Source organism: Ranitomeya variabilis, chromosome 3 (assembly GCF_051348905.1).
Source record: "Ranitomeya variabilis isolate aRanVar5 chromosome 3, aRanVar5.hap1, whole genome shotgun sequence".
NCBI lineage: Eukaryota > Metazoa > Chordata > Amphibia > Anura > Dendrobatidae > Ranitomeya > Ranitomeya variabilis.
Genome location: NC_135234.1, coordinates 181970950 through 181993372, shown reverse-complemented (window position 1 = coordinate 181993372; position 22423 = coordinate 181970950). Strand labels below are relative to the sequence as shown.

At 45.5% G+C, this 22423-nt stretch overlaps 1 protein-coding gene across 2 annotated transcripts in view; it reads right to left on the bottom strand.

The window, feature by feature from the left end:
• The window catches only part of MOV10 (Mov10 RNA helicase), a 140929-nt gene that overhangs the window by 88172 nt on the left and 30334 nt on the right, over positions 1–22423 (bottom strand). For both annotated transcript variants that reach the window (XM_077294911.1, XM_077294912.1), the window contains exons 3-5: positions 9857–10002; positions 9500–9738; positions 3694–3937 (exon numbers count right to left, since the gene is read on the bottom strand). In XM_077294911.1, coding sequence (XP_077151026.1) covers positions 3694–3937; positions 9500–9738; positions 9857–10002 — 629 coding nt within the window. The remainder of the gene's footprint in view (positions 1–3693; positions 3938–9499; positions 9739–9856; positions 10003–22423) is intronic.

Genomic DNA, 22423 nt, shown 5'->3' with positions numbered 1-22423 from the left:
CAAGCATATATTACGCACGGCTTGTGGTCAAGTAAGGTAAACGCAGAGGTGACAAAAGGTACTTAAAAAAAGTGTTAATTATCCCAAATAGTGTATTAAATAGATAGTCGAAGAACCATTGATACAGATACTACAGCAGGAGAACAAATAGGGTCATTAAGAATCCACTAGCACAAATGAAGTACATGTATATTGGTATAGATTATACAGAATATTGAGATCGAGAAGATTTAATGCTCTCCAAGGTGGAACCAGGTCAGTGGAAGGACTATCAAAACCTGATCAATTTGGACAATAACACGACATAATGTACTGCTTTCATGAAGAATCATTAGAACCAGGATGAGATGAACGGGATATTATTTCCACAATGAGTTTCAATGCTGGACTAGCGTATTTTCAAGTGAAAAAAAAAAACACAAACAATTGCAATGGGTGCAATTGCTTTTTTTTTCCCCCCCAACTCATCTCAAACCCATCCAATTCATCTTGGCCCTAATGATTCTTCATCACAGCCTGATATCGTGTTATTGTCCAAATTGGTCGACTATCCTGGAAAAGTTCATTCCCAGCCATGAAGCAGAAGCAGCTGAAATTTTCAGGTATTCATAATAGTTGTGCCTGGACACAGCCTGCTCAGGTGAGCACCTTCCCTTTACTCTTTTGGGTGCCAGGAAAGTATCACCCAGTGGTCATGTGCGTATTTGTTTCCATACAGTTTTTCTACCAATCAAAACCGGATGACATAGTAACACCCTATAAGAAGAGAGACCGCAACTGTCGGGACTGTCACCTTTGATATCCAGGGGAAAGCTTAGAGACCCGGACCGACCTTTGCACTCAACAGCAGGGGGCGTAGCTAGGATAAATAGGGCAGAGCACGCAAAACGGCAGGCAGACCGACCTGGTGGGAACACACAGCATGCAGCAGGGGACGTATGGTGCTCCGTCCCCTGAGCACCGAGTCAGTGCAGGTCTGCGCTACTTGGTCCCTGCTGCCACCTACAAAGACTGACCGGAAAACTGTGCCCGTTGGCTCCTTCTGCTCAATGTACTCAATGCCACGGGTCAGTGAATAACGCATGCATGCCGCCTAAGAGATACCGGGTGATTTACAGAGAACTTAACGCTGACTCACCAGCATACTACTGCCGAGCTTTGTCAAGCCCCTACAGTGTGGGAGACTGCTCTTCTCTCAGTGACTCAGGACCTGGCGTAAGATGTCAAGGACTGTTCTTCACCACCAGGAACCAGATCGTCAATGCCTGCAGGTCTACATCGGACTTCCCACGTGCTGACTGTGTCGGCACCACCGTGTACATCAAAGACTCTGCACGCTGGAAGCCGTCGGACTGATAAGTTTACGCTTAATGAACAGTTGTTATATCTTTTACCCTCATTATTTCCCCCAGCATCACCTGCCTATACTTTTCCCTCTCCCTGTGTGGAGTATACCCATGTTACAGTAAAGTTAACTTTAACCCTTGCTCTGCCTCCTGTCCGTTACTGCATCCCGCAACCTGCTCACAACCCTTCTGTCAAATCCCAATGAAGACCCATTAACCCCTTTCTGACCTCGGACGGGATAGTACGTCCGAGGTCAGATCCCCTGCTTTGATGTGGGCTCTGGCGTAGAGCCCATATCAAAGCTGTGACATGTTAGCTGTTTTGAACAGCTGACATGTGCATGTAATAGCGGCGAGTGGAATCGCAATCCACCCTCAGCTATTAACTAGCTAAATGCAGCTGTCAAACGCCGACAGCGGCATTTAACTACCGCATCCGGACGGATATGCACTCATTGCCGACCCCCGTCACGTGATCGGGGGTCAGCGATGCGTCGCCATAACAACCAGAGGTCTCCTTGAGACCTCTATGGTTGTTGATACCGGCTTGCTGTGAGCGCCATCCTGTGGTCAGCGTTCATAGCAAGCCTGTAATTCGACTACATAGAGGCGACCTATGCTTCGCCTCTATGTAGCAGAGCCGGTCAAGTTGTGCCAGCTTCTAGCCTCCCATGGAGCATGGCAAAAGTAAAACAAAAAAAATAAATAATAATAATAATAATAATAATAATAATAATAATAAATTAAAAAAAAAAAAAAAAAAAAAAAGGATATAAAAATTTTAAAATCACCCCCTTTTGCCCCATTCAAAATAGAACAAAAATAAAATCAAATATACACATATTTGGAATCGCCGAGTTCAGAATTGCCCGGTCTATCAATAAAAAAAAAAGGATTAACTTGATGGCTAAATGGCGTAGCGAGAAAAAAAAAAAAAAAAAAATCAAAAACGCCCGAACAACGTTTTTTTGGTCACCGCAACATTGCATTAAAATGCAATAACGGGCGATCAAAAGAGCCAAATCTTCACCAAAATGGCATCACTAAAAACGTCCGCTTGGTGCGCACAAAATAAGCCCTCCCCCAACCCCAGCAGCAAAGTTTGGAGTTTTTTTTCACCACTTAGACCCCAAACATGTCTAGGTTATTTTTACTCTATGAACTTGTAATGACCTGGAGAATCATAATATCAGGTCAGTTTTAGCATTTAGTGAACCTAGCAAAAAAGCCAAAACAAAAAAAACACGCATGGGATTGCACTTTTTTTTGTAATTTCACCGCATTTGGAATTTTTTTTCACATTTTCTAGTACACGACTTGGTAAAACCAATTATGTTGTTCAAGAGTACAACTCGTCCCGCAAAAAATAAGCCCTCACATGGCCATATTGACGGAAATTTTTTTTTTTTTAAAAAAAGTTATGGCTCTGGGAAGGAGAGGAGCGAAAAACGAACACGAAAAAATGGAAAATCCCAAGGTCATGAAGGGGTTAACACCACTATTCGTGTATCTTCAATGAAGTAGAATAAAAAAAAAAAAAAAAAAAAAAAAAAGTCACAGGAAATGTCAGATTTTTTTCTAGCCTAACAATTTATTACCAATTTAGTCAAATCGCACTACCTTTCCTCCTTTGTCTCTCGGTATAGGCTTATAACACCATTGTATTTATAATCTACTAATATATCTCTTTACAATAAAGTCTGTACTTTTAATTCACTATTTGGGCCAATTTGGTCCCTTGCAGTCTGCTTCCCGCTCTGACTGAGTGCAGCCGTACAGTGAGAGCAGAGCGCAGCGGTGACGTCACCGCTGTGATCTGCTCTCACTTTCCGGCCGGCGCTCACAGTCAGAGCGGGAAGCAGTCTGCAAAGGACCTGACAGACATCAGATGGTGAGTATGTACGTTTTTTTTTTTTTTACTTTTACGCTGGTAACCACGGTAAACATCGGGTTACTAAGCGCGGCCCTGCGCTTAGTAACCCGATGTTTACCCTGGTTACCAGCGAACGCATCGCTGGATCGCTGTCACACACAACGATCCAGCGATGACAGCGGGAGATCCAGCGACGAAAGAAAGTTTCAAACGATCTGCTACGACGTACGATTCTCAGCAGGGTCCCTGATCGCTGCTGCGTGTCAGACACTGCGATATCGTAACGATATCGCTAGAACGTCACGAATCGTACCGTCGTAGCGACAAAAGTGCACTGTGTGACAGTACCCTAAGATATGGTGAAGATGGAAAAGAAAATGAAACGCAGTGAAATATAAAGAAATTACTACACAGTAACAAAACACACACCAACAAAAAACATTTTCGATTACTACTAAAGGAACTGAATCTGACCTGTCAGGTGGTACGCCATCCTCCTCATTTATTATAGAGGTCTTCACAAGGTTTCTTTGGTAGGGGATGTATCTGGAAGTTGGTGCCAAATCCTCAGCTAATCTACTGCTGGCAACTGCAGAGAGGAACCTCCCAATAAGAAATTTAGATTCCACATTTCCTTTTGTGAATTCAAAGATGATAGTGGCCGGGAAATACCCATAATAAGCTGTTGAAGCGTTTACAGAAACTTCATATATGTCTCCTAGGGTGAAAAAGAGCAGGAACATGCAGACAAAACCTTAGTGTGATCAGTCAGGATTAATTTTCTTTTTTCATATATAATTTGTTGTGTGATCTTGCTAAGGGCATGCGCACACAGCATACTTTAAGACACCCGTGTACCAACATCATGTTTGAAGCAAAAGATACTTCAGGAAAATTTGCAGAGTTTTGCCTTAGGCCACGTTGAGTACGGTATTCAGTGAATTTTTTACCCAAGTATTTGTAAGCCAAAACCAGGAGTGGGTGATAAATACAGAAGTAGTGAGGTGTTTCTATTATACTTTTTCACTGATTGCTCTGCAACAAGAAGCTGTGATATCTCTGAAGAACTCTTGCAGGATGAGCCATTAATGTGGAGAGACTGCCATCTGCTGGCCAGCCGAAATCAAGCAGAACCAAATTGTGCTGGAAGTTTTGCAGGGGGAGCCACCTTGTGTGCGGGACTGGATAAGGTGACCCACAGTAAGAACTTCCCTGATAAAAGCCCTGCGCATCAAACCACGAGGAGAAGTGGGGCCAGGGAAGAGAGCGAATCAGACGTGCTCCAGAAACACGGCTGAGACCAGCGTGACAAGCCTCAGCGGGAAGTCTGCGCCACCCAGGTGCAGGTTGCCACCTGATTCCAGACAGGAGACCTCCAAGTACCACCAATGCTCATTGGCGCCAGGATCTGCGCCCTGCGCTGGTCAAGCCTCCGATGCAGCCTATCAAGTCAGAGACTTAGTCCTTTCTGCCCCGAGCATAAGAGACTTCCGCCAATGGTCAAGCTGAGAAGATCTGTGAGGAGACCGACAGGCGAGGCCCACAGATTGCAGAGAAACAGCGAGAGAACAGGGCCTTCACTTCCAGCTACGGTATCGGGAAGGGGGGGGGGGCGGCAAGGACTAGGATTACTGGTTGAGAGAGGAATGGTTGGTGTGTGGAAGGCTCAACAGGCTTTGATAGACTACATCAGAAAGAGCCTTGCGGCCTAGTGGGAAAATCCAGTGACCCTCGGTAGGGCCAGAGCTTCAGAAAGAACTCCCATGACTGGGCACACCACCTTTTGTGAAAAGTACATTAATGTTAAATAGTGAAAGATTTTCTTGGTTATTCTACACTTATTGTTATTCATTCTAATGTTGATATGCATAGATAGATATACTAACACTAATTGTTTAATGATACTGCTGTACATAAATAGAATATCAATCCCTGACTGTTCCCACCTCGTGATCTCTGTTCGTTGTATCCAGACATCTGCATTACATTTCCACTCCTGGTTTTGGCTTACACATACTGAGAAGAAAAAAAAGCACAGATTGACAGCAGCATTTAACGGGTTAACAGCCATGGGTGGATCGCGATTTCACCCGCAGCTATTAGGGGCACATGTCAGCTGTTCAAAACAGTCGACATGTCCTGGGAAAGATGTGAGCTCAGTGCCGGCATCAAAAGGGAGGGACACGACATGTGCAGTACATGTACGGCACATATCGTGAAGGGGTTAAAGAATCACTCATCAAAAGTTTTATCATTTTAATATACTGCAATCATATTATATTTCACTGTGTACTTACAATTGCTCATTTTGCCCTTCTACCCAGATATTTCTTCTCTTTTCCATTAGGTCTATGACTTCACATGACAGTCTTACCCGGTTCCTGCCCTGAAGTCAACCGCCGTATGCATAAGTGTAATGTGAAGAGTGTTGTGTGTTTTTATTCATTTAATGTGTATAATCCCCATGTAATGTGTAATGGTAAGGTGTAGAACGGGGCAGTGATAGTCTATAAGAAAAAAATGTTTTATAGATAAAAGGGGGAAAGGTTATTAGTAATATACTGTAAGGACAGTATATAATGAATAGTTAATATTAGGTACAAGCCCACAGATGAGAGGATAATAGTGTTAATAGAAGGGAAGACCTTCCTGTTTTAGTTGAGTCAATAGTAGATGTAAAGATAAGCAAATTCACTGTTGAGGTCAAATGCAGTGGACTGCTAGGGCCAACTTGGGGATATCAGTCAAAACAAGGAATTGCCAATATAACCCTTCCGTGCCGACCCGTCTGTTGGGCACAGGACCTAGACACTGGCATCGGGGCCATCGGGCACATCACACCTTCAGGAGAAGATGGACACTGACTCTCTAAGAGCAGTAGGTAATGGAATCTGGGTGCACTGTCATCAGTCGAGAGGAATCCCTAATGTTAGAGGAATACCGTATTTTTCGCTTTATAAGACGCACCTAGATTTTAGAGCGGAAATAAGAAAAATATATATTTTGAGCCAAATAATAGTGTGCAAATACCTTTAATAAGATTTTTTTTGTATATCTGTGGATGATGCTCTTGTGGGGGATCTGAATTACAGTACAGTCCCTGCAGTACCTTATATTTTGACTACAACCCCCTCATCCTCAGGAATACACCCACTTGATACATGGATGTATTCTGAAAGATGAGGGAGGTGGTTATAGTCACATTTGCAATAAACAATTTGTACATTACATTACAGTGTATATTTACACTAAATATGGCTAGAACCCCCATCATCCTTCAGAATATACCCATTGATACAGTATATTCTGAAGGATGATGGGGGTTGTTTGTTCACCAGGAGCATAACTACCACGGTCGCAGTGGTCGCCACTGCGACTGGGCCTGGCAGGTCAGGGGCCCAGCAGGTCAGAGGCACCCGACTCCCCCATGCAAGAAACTATACCGGCGTCTATGACCTTAGGAGGAACCATGCTACCATCAGGCTCCTGTGACTGCTGTAAGGCACTGCTCCTGAAAGGGTTAACCTTCCTCACTGCCTATGTGTCCGCATTACAGGCAGTGGTCCTATATGGTCTCCATGTGCCCCGCAGCCCTCACTGGTTACCCCGCACAGAACAGAGCCAGCGCTGACAGGTTTCCATAGTGACGAGCGCAGCGCTGACTGGTCACAGGCATGTCAGGGAGCACAGGGCCGTGACATAGGTGGCGGGGATGCGGTCACCTGCAGCTCACTCAACATGGAGGAATCCCGAGCAGAGGAGACTGGACAGCATGAGGCTGAGGGTCAGGATGGAGAGGAGGAGGCTGCGGGGAAGATGAAAGTCACAGGGAGGAGGTGGAGCAGGAAGCGGGGCCAGCACCTCAGACCCTCCGTGCTGGACATTCAGGGAGATTCTGCCAGTGCAGCCCTGTCTGCAGCTGGTGCTGGTGTGCGGGGACGTTATTTTCTGTGCACGATGCATAAGGAGACATGTAACTACCATGTACACACCCTGTACCTACCCTATACACATCCTGTATCTACCCTATACATACCCTGTACATGGCGAATAAATACCCTGTACCTACCCTATACACCGCAGTGGAGTAACTACCACGGTTGCAGTGGTCACTGCTGCGACCGGACGTGGCAGGTCAGGGGCACCCTACTCCCCCCGCCGCCACCGCATTAAACTATATTGGCGTCTTTACACCGGTACAGTTCAAAGCAATGATGGAGGAGAGAGCGTCAGATGACACTGTGGTGCACGGTGATGTCACTTCATCACGCACCCACTGTGTGCGGGGTACAGGCAGTGTAACACCTGCACAGGTGATGGTGGCCGCCATATTGGCATAGCCTGTGGCGGCTGCTGGGACCGGGAACAGGCAGCTCCGGAGCTGGCGGGGGGGGCGGGCGCATGGACCCAGCCACCCAGGAGGGTGATGCCACAGAGGCTCAGCCACGTGGAGAATCGGAAGATGGAGGTGTACAAGATTGGTGGCAGTGAGGTGTGTCTGCTGCCCGCGTGTCGTCGTCCCCGGCCCCCTGTGACACCAGCCCTGCTTCCTCCCTGCTATCCCGTGCCCCATGTCCTCTTAGGTCCCCCAGGTTCAGTTTATTGTGCTCCTCCAGGCCCCGATAGGGCATGGGAGATGGGGAGCATTGGGGACCAGGGGAGGAGGGACAAGGGACTGAGTCCTCCTGGACCCCCATGCATTCCCTGCCCCTTGTCCCCGTGTGACCCATCTGCCCTGCTCTCAAGTCTCCCATGTCCCCTTTCTCACCGTGTGTTCCCCATCTACCCTGTCCTCGTAATCCCTGTGCCCCCTTCTTCCCTGCTCCCAACTCTCCCCCCCCCCCCCATCTTCCCCTGTCCCCTTGCAGCCCCTTCTCCCTGTGCGTCCCCATCAACTCTGCCCTCGGAGTCCCATTGTGTCCTCGTGCCTGTCTCCCTTGCCCCCTTGTGCCCTTCTCCCCTTCCTCATAGTCCCCATGAGTCTCCTTGCGCCTGTCGCCCTTGTCCCCTTGTGCTTGTGTCCCTTGTCCCCATGTGTCATTCTCCCTGGCCCACTAGTCCCCGTGAGTCCCCTTGTGTCAGTCTCCCTTGCCCACTAGTCCCCTTGTGTCCTTCTCCCCTGCCCCTTAGTCACCATTTGCCCATGTCTTTCGCACTGCCCCTATATGGAGGGGCTGCATTATACTATGAGGGGGGGCTGCAATATATTCTATGGGGGTTACATTATATTGTATGGCGGGGCTGCATTATACTTTTGTGGGGTGGCTGCATTATACTATATGTGAGCTGCATACTGTATCGAGGACTATGGGGAATACACTATGCTATATGAAGAACTTTGGGATGCATTATACCATGGGAATTGAATTGTATGACATGGATGATGATAGTGGTGCATTATACTATATGGAGGACTATGAGGAGTGTTTTGTACTATATGGAGGATTGAGGAGTGTATTATACTATATGGAGCACTATGAGGAGTGTATTATGCTATATGGAGCACTATGAGGAGTGTATTTTAATATATGGAGGACTGAGGAGTGTATAATACTATATGGAGGACTATGGGGAGTGTATAATACTATATAGAGGACTATGGGGACTGTATTTTACTATATGGATGACTATGAACTGTGCAGTATATTATATAGAGGACTATGGGGGTGCATTATATTATAAACAGGACTATGGGGGTGCATTATACTTCTTATATGGATCCCCATGACTTCTATGTAAGCCCCTAATGGGTATAATGGTTTATTTATACATTACTTAACAGGACTAAGGATTACAACACAGGCCCCCAGGACTTGGTACAAGGCCTTCGCTGAAGAGGTCTCCGGTGCCCAGATTCCAGCAATCAGACTACTGCAAACTTCAGCTGCTGCGGTCATTGTGGGTATGCCCATTGCCACAGTCAGGGATAAAGCAAGATGCCAGTGTTAAAGTTGTCTTTTTGTCCACCTTCCATCCATGTTCAAAAAAGTTATTTTCCCTGTTTGAGTACAGCTGCCTTCTGGGCCCTTATTTGCCTGGACTATGGTGACCAGAGAAGAGAAGTTAACTCCTTGGGAAAAGGCTGTGACAGCCCTGTATTGCATGTGCAAGGGGTCGGGGTGTCTGTGGACTGTGGTTTGTGGGTGAACTCAGTTAGGACTACGACCCCGGTCGCCCTTGTTACACTTCTTTAAAGATCAGCCCCACTATTTTGGTAATGAAAGATTCGAGATGCTTCACTTAAGTAGATTTAAAAAAAATAACAAAATTAATGTATTACCTGGATTCAAAATTTTACCATTATTGATAGATACATTTTCATCATCTTGAAGTGAAAAGATCCGCATCCGACGCAGAAGTTTGTATTGCAGAAATTTCACAGATTCGTTAGATTTATTCTCAATACGTATGAAGACAGTCTTAGTTTCCTTCAGTGGCAGAGGAAACCTTATTCGGCCATCTGCGAGATCACGGTCAGATTTAATCTCAATCCCGTTTTTGTTCTGGATGAACTCTGGCCTGAAATTAGGAAAATCAGACAGAATTTGGAATATAGTCTAAAAGGTTTAAAAAACAAACAAACAAACAAACAAAAACACACACAACAATAAAAAAATTAAAATAGTAGAATACAAACCGGCTTTTCTTCATCCACTGAATTATCCTCCGTGCTTGTGATCTTGTATAATTGTTCCCAGCTTCAGCAGATTGAAGATTCAAGGATTCCTGGTTTTGTCGAATAGCTGCATACCCATCAGCCAATACTGATCTTTTGGTCGCAACCTATACAACAATTGTTAATAAATGTTAAAACACATACTGATATGTTGATCTGCAATTTGTTGATTTTTTCGGTGTATGCAAAAAGGAATTTGAACTGTGAAATGCAGTAGCTAAACCCCAATTCACAGACACTTTTTTTTTTTTAAATATATGCACCAACAGTGCTAATAGCATAATAGTAGATAGAATCCTTTTTCATAAAACAAAAAAAAAAAAAAAAAAAAAAAGTAAAGAAAGTTGCCACTTAAAGAGAACCTGTCACTTGTTTCATACTGCCCAAACCACTGAAGAATGAATCAGAGCCTGGTTGTACAATTGCAGCCAGGTTTTTTTTTCTCAGAAACGGGATGAGATCATTTCAGGGAAAACAGTTTGGAGAGCTTCTCCCTGCCCCAGTTGGTAAACAGGTCTCTCCCTATGACGCACATGGGAGACACCTGTCAATTAACGATAGTGGTGTGGAAAGAATCTGGCTAGCGGCGGTGCCAGAGTCGTCTCATCCTCGCCTAGGATCCCAACCAGATCTTCTAATCCTAGTTTCTATAAAATGCCAGAGGTTTGCAAATCTTGCTGGAATCGTGCTGCCATGCTCAGATTTATGCTGCCTGAATTAAGTGACAGGTTCCCTTTAACTCCTGGGAGTTCTCCAATACATACTAACAAAATAACTTATTCTGGTTTCACACTTCAGTGTTTCATGGTCGCAGTATGGACTGTGGTGTATGGACTGGACATGGGTCTCCTGCCCCAAACTCAACATCCTCAGACACTCTACTTTGGGTCAGGATACACAGAGCCGATCCAGAAAATGGGGTGCTCACATGGACTGTGATTTGTAGTGGTATGAAGCGGACCTTAGGGTTTGTGCACACGGCGTCTTATGGACGCCTGGGTACTCACAAGGGTGTTTGAAGCAGAAGACATCAGGTAAACACCAGTGGAAGGTTTTCTGAAGAGTCATCTTTGATATAATTTCAGACATTTTCTCAGCAGCTTTACCACCAGTGACTTCCAAATGAAGTTAAAGATCCTATCCCAAAATGTAGTAGGTATAATAATGTTATTAATAGCAAACACCTCCAATTAGAGATGTAGTATAGTTCTTCTGATAAGCCATGTCGCTGACCCCATGTTCAGGGCATTGCAGTAGCTTAGGTATCCATCAATAGTACAACCACTCATATAGTGACAGTAAAGGTACCTTCACACTGAGCAACGAGAACGATAGCGATCCGTGACGTTGCAGCGTCCTGGATAGCGATCTCGTTGAGTTTGACACGCAGCAGCGATCTGGATCCGGCTGTGATATCGCTGGTCGGAGCTAGAAGTCCAGAACTTTATTTTGTCGTCAGATTGGCGTGTATCGTCGTGTTTGACACCAAAAGCAACGATGCCAGCAATGTTTTACAATGGTAACCAGGGTAAATATCGGGTTACTAAGCGCAGGGCCGCGCTTAGTAACCCGATGTTTACCCTGGTTACCATTGTAAATGTAAAAAAAAAAAAAAAAACAGTACATACTCCCCTTCTGCTGTCTGTCACACGTCCCCCGGCGTCTGCTTCCCGCACTGACTGAGTGCCGGCCGTAAAGTAAAAGCAGAGCACAGCGGTGACGTCACCGCTGTGCTGTGCCTTACGGCTGGCACTCACAGTCAGTGCAGGAAGCAGACGCCGGGGGACGTTACGGACGCCGGAATGTGAGTATGTACGGTTTTGTTTTTTTTAACTTTTACACTGGTAACCAGGGTAATCATCGGGTTACTAAGCGCGGCCCTGCGCTTAGTAACCCGATGTTTACCCTGGTTACCCGGGGACCAGCATCGTTGGTCGCTGGAGAGCTGTCTGTGTGACAGCTCTCCAGCGACCACACAGCGACGCTGCAGCGATCGGCATCGTTGTCGATATCGCTGCAGCATCGCTTAGTGTGAAGGTACCTTAAGCAACAGCTCTGGGAAGGTATTCTGTCCACTTGCAAAACAATTGAAGCAGAAACCATCCAAAAACTGACAAATTCAATGGACGAGAGAGTTCAGAAGCTTCTTTCGAACAAGGGGTCCTATGTGCAAATGTAACATCACCTAGAATAAAGTTTTCACTTGAAAACTGTTTGATTTCATTTTGTAATAAGTGGATAATGCTTATAACTTCACAATTGACCATTTTTTTGTTCAAAATAAAAAAAAAAAAAAAAAGGTTGAAAACTCTGCTGTGCATAATAATTTGGAACATGCATTTTTAGTGTTTTTTTTTTTTTTTTTTTAAAGATACTGTTTTCATAGGCAGTTTGTTCCAAAACATTGCATTTATACTAGAATAGTAGATGACTGGAAAATAACAATGACTGCAATTCAGATAGGTAATGTAGAGAAAATATGAGGAAATATTATTTGCATAATAATTTGGAACACAGTGCGTATATATATATATATATTCTTTAAATCTTCAGTTTAGCGAGTGTGACCTGAGTGTGAACGGCGGTAAGTGTGACTTGTGATTCAGTGACTTTGGATTCAGGGAGGAATTACTGAATTGCTGTCTGTATTTTATTCATACTTTGTATTTATTTTTTTATTTAACGTTTCTGTCTGGTGCAATCCCCATTAGGAAATGTGCTCCACAATTGTTAATGCCATCCAGTGCACATCTTGCCACATGTATGCAGTCCTTGATCAGCCGGTCGAGGGTGCATACTGCTGTGCGAGATGTGAGCACGTTGAGCATTTGGAAGCCCAGATTTTGGATCTAAATGTGCAGCTGGCAACACTGAGATCCATAGACAATATGGAGAGGAGTCTTCTGCTCACTGAGCAGACGCTCAATGGGATAGATGAGGGGGGGGGGGATGGTAGGATGAAGCTGCAGGACAGTGAAGTAGCTAGCTGGGTACACAGAAGGCCGGGTAGAGGGAAGAGTGCCAGGGAGGCTAGGCCTGATCTGGCACACCCCAATAAGTTTGCCAAGTTGGCAGATGAGGGGGGTGCCAGTACAGGGGTAGCACTGCTGCAGCCAGGCATGTCCTCTGAAAGCCGGAGGAGTGACTGCTCCATTAAGGAGGGAAATAGGAGAGCAGGGCAGGCCAGACAGGTGCTGGTAGTGGGGGACTCAATTGTTAGGGGAACAGATAGGGCAATCTGTCACAAAGACAGGGATCGTCGAACGGTGTGCTGCCTACCTGGCGTTCGAGTCCGACATATCGCTGATCGGGTGGACAGATTACTGGGAGTGGCTGGTGAGGTCCCAGCGGTCATGGTGCACATTGGCACAAATTACAAAGTTAGAGGTAGGTGGAAGGTCCTTAAAGATGATTTCAGGGAATTAGGCTGCAAGCTGAAAGCAAGGACCTCCAACGTGGTATTTTCTGAAATACTGCGCAACTTGAGATTAGGGAGGTTAATAAGTGGCTCAAGAATTGGTGTAGGAAGGAGGGGTTTGGGTTCCTGCAGAATTAGCACTAGAAGTCCCAGAGACGGGTCATTTGACATTTCTACCTTTGAAACCCAGAGAAGGGTCAAAAGAACTAAAGGATTTTATCTATAGCTTATCTTATCTCTATTCACTGTCTTTTGTTCTGTAATTAAGGCCATTACTGTTGCACCACAGGAGGTTGTTTGCTGTTTTCCATCGAGTTTACCCATGTAGTTTCAAGTTTCAAGTTAGTTCTGTTCAGTTTATTGTATTTGATAATATAAAGACTATACATATTGTATTTAGTTTAGTTTTATTTGAGCAAAAAAGCGCTGAAACAATGAATCATTTTTTATATATTTTAAATAAAGAATGAGAAATTTTAGAGCAAGGTACAGCTGTGAGTAATGACCAGAAGCATTTGTGTCTAAGGCTATGTGCACACTTTGCGGATTCCACTGCGGATTTTTCCGCAGCGGAATTCCAAAATCCGCAGTGAAAACCCGTTGCGGTTTTTACTGCGGATTTATCGCATTTTTTACTGCGGTTTCTTCTGCAGTTTCCTATTGGAGCAGGTGAAAATCCACAGAAAAGAAGTGACATGCTGCGGAATATAATCCGCAGCGTTTCCGTGCGGATTTTTCCGCACCATGTGCACAGCGTTTTTTGTTTCCCATAAGTTTACATTGTACTGTAAACTCAGGGGAAACTGCTGCGGATCCGCAGCGGTCAAAGGTACCATAACATGTTACGATCTCGTCGACGATATAGTTAGAAATGTCACGTGATCACATCGTTCGTGCAATCAGTTTCACATCGTCCAAGAGGCGTCACATGCAACTATCTTGTTAACGATGTAAATTTTGGCTCCGCGTTAGCCTCATTGCAAACGTTTGCTGAACGATTTTTCACAATGGCAGGAATAGGAGAATTTAGACCGACATCGTTCATCTCAGCGTTACACTGAACGATGCTGCACATCTTCTGACACATAATTGGATGAGGATCGTCAGATTTGAGATCCTGACCTCAAATCTGCCATCAGCGATCGAACAATGTGTTCGTCCGATATCTTCACGTTACACGCAACGATGTGAAAACGACATCGCATGAACAACGTGATCACGTGACGTTTTCAAACGATATCGTCAGCGAGATCGTAACGTGTAACTGTACCTTTAGGCCTCAATCACACTAGCGAAAAAAAAAAAAAAAATCGCAGCATGTTCATTCTTGTGCAAATTTGGCGCGAAAAAAATTCGCACAAGAGGACTGAAATTTTAGTGTGAAAAATATACAAAAGAACAACTGTTATTTGTTTCGATGCTTTTTATTTTTTTTTAAAAACCAATAAGATTTTTTTTGCACTAAAGGGTTATTTCACACCAACATCAACCAAATACTCACATTTTCAAGATGAGCAGTGTACACTCACTGGCCACTTTATTAGGTACACCTGTCCAACTTCTTGTTAACACTTAATTTCTAATCAGCCAATCACATGGCGGCAATGCATTTAGGCATGTAGACATGGTCAAGACAATCTCCTGCAGTTCAAACCGAGCATCAGTATGGGGAAGAAAGGTGATTTGAGTGCCTTTGAACGTGGCATGGTTGTTGGTGCCAGAAGGGCTGGTCTGAGTATTTCAGAAACTGCTGATCTACTGGGATTTTCACACACAACCATCTCTAGGGTTTACAGAGAATGGTCCGAAAAAGAAAAAAAATCCAGTGAGCGGCAGTTCTGTGGGCGGAAATGCCTTGTTGATGCCAGAGGTCAGAGGAGAATGGGCAGACTGGTTCGAACTGATAGAAAGGCAACAGTGACTCAAATCGCCACCCGTTACAACCAAGGTAGGCCTAAGAGCATCTCTGAACGCACAGTGCGTCGAACTTTGAGGCAGATGGGCTACAGCAGCAGAAGACCACACCGGGTACCACTCCTTTCAGCTAAGAACAGGAAACTGAGGCTACAATTTGTACAAGCTCATCGAAATTGGACAGTAGAAGATTGGAAAAACGTTGCTTGGTCTGATGAGTCTCGATTTCTGCTGCGACATTCGGATGGTAGGGTCAGAATTTGGCGTAAATAACATGAAAGCATGGATCCATCCTGCCTTGTATGGAGCATCTTTGGGATGTGCAGCCGACAAATCTGCGGCAACTGTGTGATGCCATCATGTCAATATGGACCAAAATCTCTGAGGAATGCTTCCAGCACCTTGTTGAATCTATGCCACGAAGAATTGAGGCAGTTCTGAAGGCAAAAGGGGGTCCAACCCGTTACTAGCATGGTGTACCTAATAAAGTGGCCGGCGAGTGTATAAGCGGCATGGCCAAACAAATGTGATAAAACAGTGAACAAGAAAACAATATAATCAAATTATACAACAGGGAGGGATGTTGGTGGAGGAGTGGGAAGAGGGGAGGGGGGAAAGGGTAAAGACTAGTGTTGAGCATTCCGATAAAATGCGCGCGTGTCCAGCCTCCCGTGACGTCACGGCTTGTGATTGGTCGCGTCGCCCATGTGACCGCGACGCGACCAATCACAAAGCCGGAACGTAATTTTAAAATACTGAATGCCTAGAAGGACCTGAAAATTACGTCACGGCTTGCTGTGATTGGTCGCGTCGCGGCCACATGGGCGGCACGCGACCAATCAGAAGCCATGACGTCACGGAAGGAACGAAAAGCGCGCATTTTAAGCAAACAACGCTGCCGGTTCCCTCGGTGAGGTCCAGGCTGCGTCGGAGGGTGAGTATAGCAATATTTTTTATTTTAATTCTTTATTTTACACATTAATATGGTTCCCAGGGCCTGAAGGAGAGTTTCCTCTCCTTCAGACCCTGGGAACCATCAGGGATACCGTCCGATACTTGAGTCCCATTGACTTGTATTGGTATCGGGTATCGGTATCGGATTAGATCCGATACTTTGCCGGTATCGGCCGATACTTTCCGATACCGATACTTTCAAGTATCGGACGGTATCGCTCAACACTAGTATCGGACGGTATCGCTCAACACTAGTAAAGACAAATACATGGGGGTAGGGGAGTAAAGGAGCACGCATCAAAGGATGCTTTTTATTTTTGTTATAAAAATGTTAAAAAAAATACAAGGAATAAAACAATTCCACACATTTTCAATAGGCTGCAGTGGGGGGCTGTGTGTGTGTGAGTGGCATGTCCTTGTGTGACTAGCATTTCAGCACTCACTCAGCAGTCTGTCTGAACATGTCGGAACATACCTGGCACTGCCTGGGTATGTCCCTGGTACATTTGCCACACGTGTATTTGTAGCAGTCAACACATCTCTCAGTTGCACAATTGTTCGTGCATCGATGGTTGACCTGACACTTCACCCTTTTGCCAGGGCTGGGTGTGGAAGGAAGTTGCCAGAGGAGTTTCTCCTTGTGTGCCTTCTTTTCAGTCACATGACGGCCACCTAACTCTTTTGCAAGCTCAACCAGGAAGTCCACCCGTCTCTCCTGCACCCCAGTGCATGCCTGATAAAGAACATGAGCATTGAGTGCTGCCATGTCAATCATGTTGTAGAACACGGCGACTGGCCATCTCCGTGTTCCTGCATGCACGCTGTACTCCCGCACCATTTGGTCCATTACATCCACACCGCACTTTGTGTGGTTGTATTGTGTGACCGTGTTTGGCTTCCTTTTGTTGGTATCCTCAGTCTCAACCACGCTGTGCATGCTGCTGAGAATGTAGACGGCCTTCTTTCGTTTGGGTGCATACACTGTCAGTGTGGCACCAGTGGTTGAAAACACCTGAGTGGTGAATTCAGTGCGGTCCATCTGTCTAGCGGATTGAGGAATTTCCCGGCGACTCTTGTTGACTGTGCCGAGGATAGTGGTTTCCCGGCTAAGCAGTCGTTGTGCAAGTGACAATGATGTAAAGAAATTGTCCGTGGTTACAGTTCTGCCCTTGTCCATGAATGGTTCCATCAGCCTCATCACTACAGTTTCGGACAGTCTGTCCCCGCTGGGACGACTGGGGTCCTTGCCAAGATATGGGAGGACATTACAGATGTACTTTGATTTCAAGTCGCAAGCCACCCAAAACTTGATGCCAAACTTGTCTGGTTTTGTTGCAATGTATTGCAGAAAACAGCAGCGAGTCTTTGACGGGAAAAGCTGTTCATCAATAGTGATGTGTCGACCAGGGTTGTAGGATGCGATGCAGTTGGTGACAAACTATTTCAACACATCGGAGATTGCAGCAAACTTATCGGTCTCCACTCGCTCACTGCGCGTGAACATGTCATCAAAGCATAGGTGTTGCATGATGTCTTGAAAGCGGTTTCGGGTCATAGTGGCAATGATCCTTGGGTTTCCCAGGTTTGCTGACCAGCTGTCACGTAGTGATGGAACCTTGGTCACCCCCCGCAAGATAATGACTGAAATAAATGCCATTAGTTCTGGGAGACCCATGAACCAATCCACCTGCTCCGTGTGACGTGCATGTTGAGTAGTCCATTCTTCAATGCTACGAAGCATGTCAAGACTGATAAAACAGAGGAAGCTCTGAAGGCGACTCTGGACACTTCGTCTGGCCTTAGCACTTGGCTCTCCATCTGTAGGGTATGGTTCTATTGGGGTCAAATGGAGATGTTTCCCCACTTGTACTTCATGCCACACTGTGCCATCTTTTGTGGTCTCTGTCGGCTCACTCGCCAACCGAGCTCTCTTTTTTGGTAGAGGCGGAGTCTCCTCATCTGCAAGATAAATAATTTCAAATAAGCATTTTGTTTTGGTTCAAAATAAAAAAGATAGTCAGGCACCACACCCACCCTGCACCGCAGCGTACTGCCCACGCACCACACCTGCCCAGCACCGACCCTTATCTGCACCAACCCCTGCAAAACATAGGATCCAAATGAACAGGCAAAAAAGGGAGTGTGAAGCCAGCCTAACCTGAAGACAGCTCAGAGTCCGAATCCGGTTGAAGGACTATGTCTTCTCCATCTGAGTCAGAAGGGTTTGTGTTGCTCAGAATCAGTTCCAATGCCTCTTCAATGGTGTGCCTTCTCTCCATTTTCTTTCCTGTTAACAAAATAGGTTTCTCCCCCACAGCACATAAAGCTGCATGCAAATTTGCTAATGCAATGCAGCTGGGGGGGTGGGCAGACACTCAGGAGCAGCTCACATTCTTTGGCTAGGGACACACTTCAGTTCCTGATCAGTTTTCTTTCAAGATTGACATCTGTTCTGGGTTTTGGAGTCACTCCTGGGCCCAAATGGGGCCGTCACACGGGGAGATGTGTTGTGAATTTGGATTCTGGGCTCCCCCGGTGGCCGCTTGTGGAATTGGACTTGTCATCCTCTTTCCTGTTTCACCTGGTTCCATCAGTAGTGGGTGTCGCTATTTAAGCTCATTTCTCTGGTGGTTTCTTGCCGGTCAACAATGTTATCTGATGCCTCTCAGTGCTTGTTCCTGCTTCTAGACAACTACTAGATAAGTTGGACTTTTGTCCATGTTTTGTTTTGCCTATTTGTTCCAGTTCACAGCTGAAGTTTTGTTACTGTGTCTGGAAAGCTCTCGTTGATCAGGGATTGCTACTCTGGCGTTATGAGTTAATGCCAGAGTTTAAGGTAATCTCTGGATGGTGTTTTGTTAGTGTTTTTCTGCTGACCATGAAAGTATACTATCTGTCTTCTGCTATCTAGTAAGCGGACCTCAAATTTGCTAAGACTATTTTCCTGCTGCGTTTGTTGTTTCATCTGAACTTACCGTCATTATATGTGGGGGGCTACTGTCTTCTTTGGAATATTTCTCTAGAGGTGAGCCAGGTCTTATATTTCCATCTGCTAGCTATTTAGGTCTTAGGCCAGAGCTGGGCATCTAGCGATAAATAGGAAATGCTACCTGGCTATTTCTAGTTGCGCGGCAGGCTTAGTTCATGGTCAGTATAGTTCCATCTTCCGAGAGCTTGTCCCTCTATAGGCTTGCTATGATCTCTGCCTGCAGAGATCATGACAGTTTGACCGGCCAATAAAGTGTTAAAGACCCAGGTTGAGAAAGGAGAGTTATAAGAAGTCTGCTGGAATTTTTTTTTTTTTTTTTTTTTTCCTCCAGTCTGCCTTGCTGCAGTCTTTTTTCTCTCTTTCCTCCTAATCTCTGTATGCTCTGTGTGCACCTGACAATAATGGATCTCCAGAGTGTAACTGCGGGTTTGAATAATCTCATCACGAAAGTACAAAATTTACAAGATTTTGTGGTACATGCTCCGGTATCTGAGCCGAGAATTCCTTTGCCGGAGTTCTTCACAGGGAATAGAGCTAGCTTCCAGAATTTCCGAAATAATTGTAAGCTTTATTTGTCCCTGAAATCTCGTTCAGCTGGAGACCCTGCTCAGCAGGTTAGGATTGTGATTTCCTTGCTCAGGGGTGACCCTCAAGATTGGGCCTTCTCATTGCCAGCAGGGGATCCTGCGTTACGCGATGTGGATGCGTTTTTTCTGGCCTTGGGCTTGCTTTATGAGGAACCTCATTTGGAACTTCAGGCAGAAAAAACTTTGATGGCACTATCTCAGGGGCAAGACGAAGCTGAAGTTTTCTGCCAAAAATTCCGTAAATGGTCTGTGCTTACTCAGTGGAATGAGTGCGCCTTGGCGGCAACTTTCAGAGAAGGTCTCTCTGATGCCGTTAAGGATGTTATGGTGGGGTTCCCTTTGCCTGCAGGTCTGAATGAGTCCATGTCAATGGCTATTCAGATTGATAGGCGTCTGCGGGAGCGCAAACCGGTGCACCATCTGGCGGTGTCTATGGAAAAGACGCCAGAAAGTATGCAGTGTGATAGAATTCTGTCCAGGAGCGAGCGACAGAATTTTAGACGGAAGAATGGATTGTGTTTCTATTGTGGGGATTCTACTCATGTTATATCAGCATGCTCTAGGCGTACAAAGAAGCTTGATAAGTCTGTTTCCATTGGCACCATTCAGTCTAAGTTTATTTTGTCTGTAACCCTGATTTGTTCTTTGTCATCCATTGCCACGGACGCCTATGTTGACTCTGGCGCCGCTCTGAGTCTTATGGATTGGTCCTTTGCCAATCGTTGTGGTTTTGATTTAGAGCCTTTGGAGACTCTTATTCCTCTGAAGGGGATTGACTCCACCCCATTGGCTAATAATAAACCACAATACTGGACACAAGTAACCATGCGTATCAATCCGGATCACCAGGAGATTATTCGTTTCCTGGTGCTGTATAATTTACATGACGATTTGGTACTGGGATTGCCATGGTTGCAGTCTCACAACCCAGTCTTGGACTGGAGAGCAATGTCTGTGTTGAGCTGGGGATGTAAGGGTATTCATGGGGACGTACCTTTGGTTTCTATTTCGTCGTCCATTCCCTCTGAAGTCCCTGAGTTCCTCTCTGATTATCAAGACGTCTTTGACGAACCCAAGCTTGGGTCGTTACCTCCGCACCGTGAGTGCGATTGTGCCATAGATTTGATACCGGGTTGTAAATATCCAAAGGGTCGTTTGTTTAATTTGTCTGTGCCGGAACATGCTGCTATGCGGGAATATATAAAGGAGTCTTTGGAAAAGGGACATATTCGTCCATCTTCTTCTCCCTTGGGAGCTGGGTTTTTCTTTGTCTCAAAAAAAGACGGCTCTTTGAGACCATGTATTGATTATCGGCTTCTGAATAAGATCACTGTTAAGTATCAATACCCATTGCCATTGCTTACTGATTTGTTTGCTCGTATAGAGGGTGCTAAGTGGTTCTCTAAAATTGATCTTCGTGGGGCGTATAATTTGGTGCGGATCAGGCAGGGGGATGAGTGGAAGACCGCATTTAATACGCCCGAGGGCCACTTTGAGTATTTGGTCATGCCTTTTGGTCTTTCTAATGCCCCTTCAGTTTTCCAGTCTTTTATGCATGATATTTTCCGCGATTTTCTGGATAAATTTATGATAATATATCTGGATGATATTCTGATTTTTTCTGATGACTGGGACTCTCATGTCCAGCAGGTCAGGAGAGTTTTTCAGGTTCTGCGGTCTAATTCTTTATGTGTGAAGGGGTCTAAGTGCGTTTTTGGGGTCCAGAAAATTTCCTTTTTGGGGTATATTTTTTCTCCCTCTTCCATTGAGATGGATCCCGTCAAGGTGCAAGCTATTTGTGACTGGACTCAGCCCTCCTCTCTTAAGGGTCTTCAGAGATTTTTGGGCTTTGCCAACTTTTACCGCCGATTTATTGCTGGTTTTTCGGATGTCGTTAAACCACTGACTGATTTGACCAGACAAGGCGCTGATGTTGCTAATTGGTCCCCTCATGCTGTAGAGGCCTTTCAGGAGCTTAAGCGCCGTTTTGCCTCTGCCCCTGTGTTGCGTCAGCCTGATGTGAATCTGCCTTTTCAGGTTGAGGTTGACGCTTCGGAGATCGGAGCTGGGGCAGTGTTGTCGCAGAAAGGTTCCGACTGCTCCGTCATTAGGCCTTGTGCCTTCTTTTCTCGCAAATTTTCGCCCGCAGAGCGGAATTATGATGTTGGGAATCGGGAGCTTTTGGCCATGAAGTGGGCGTTTGAGGAGTGGCGCCATTGGCTCGAGGGGGCTAGGCATCAGGTGGTGGTATTGACTGACCACAAAAATTTGATTTATCTTGAGACTGCCAGACGCCTGAATCCTAGACAGGCGCGCTGGTCTTTATTTTTTTCTCGCTTTAATTTTGTGGTGTCATACCTACCGGGTTCTAAGAATGTTAAGGCAGATGCCCTTTCTAGGAGTTTTGACCCGGACTCTCCTGGTAATTCTGAACCCACAGGTATCCTTAGGGAGGGAGTAATTTTGTCGGCCGTTTCTCCTGATCTGCGGCGGTCTTTGCAAGAGTTTCAGGCGGATAGACCGGATCGTTGTCCGCCTGATAGACTGTTTGTTCCGGATGATTGGACCAGCAGAGTCATCTCTGAGGTACATTCTTCTGCATTGGCAGGTCATCCCGGAATTTTTGGTACCAGGGATTTGGTGGCAAGATCCTTCTGGTGGCCTTC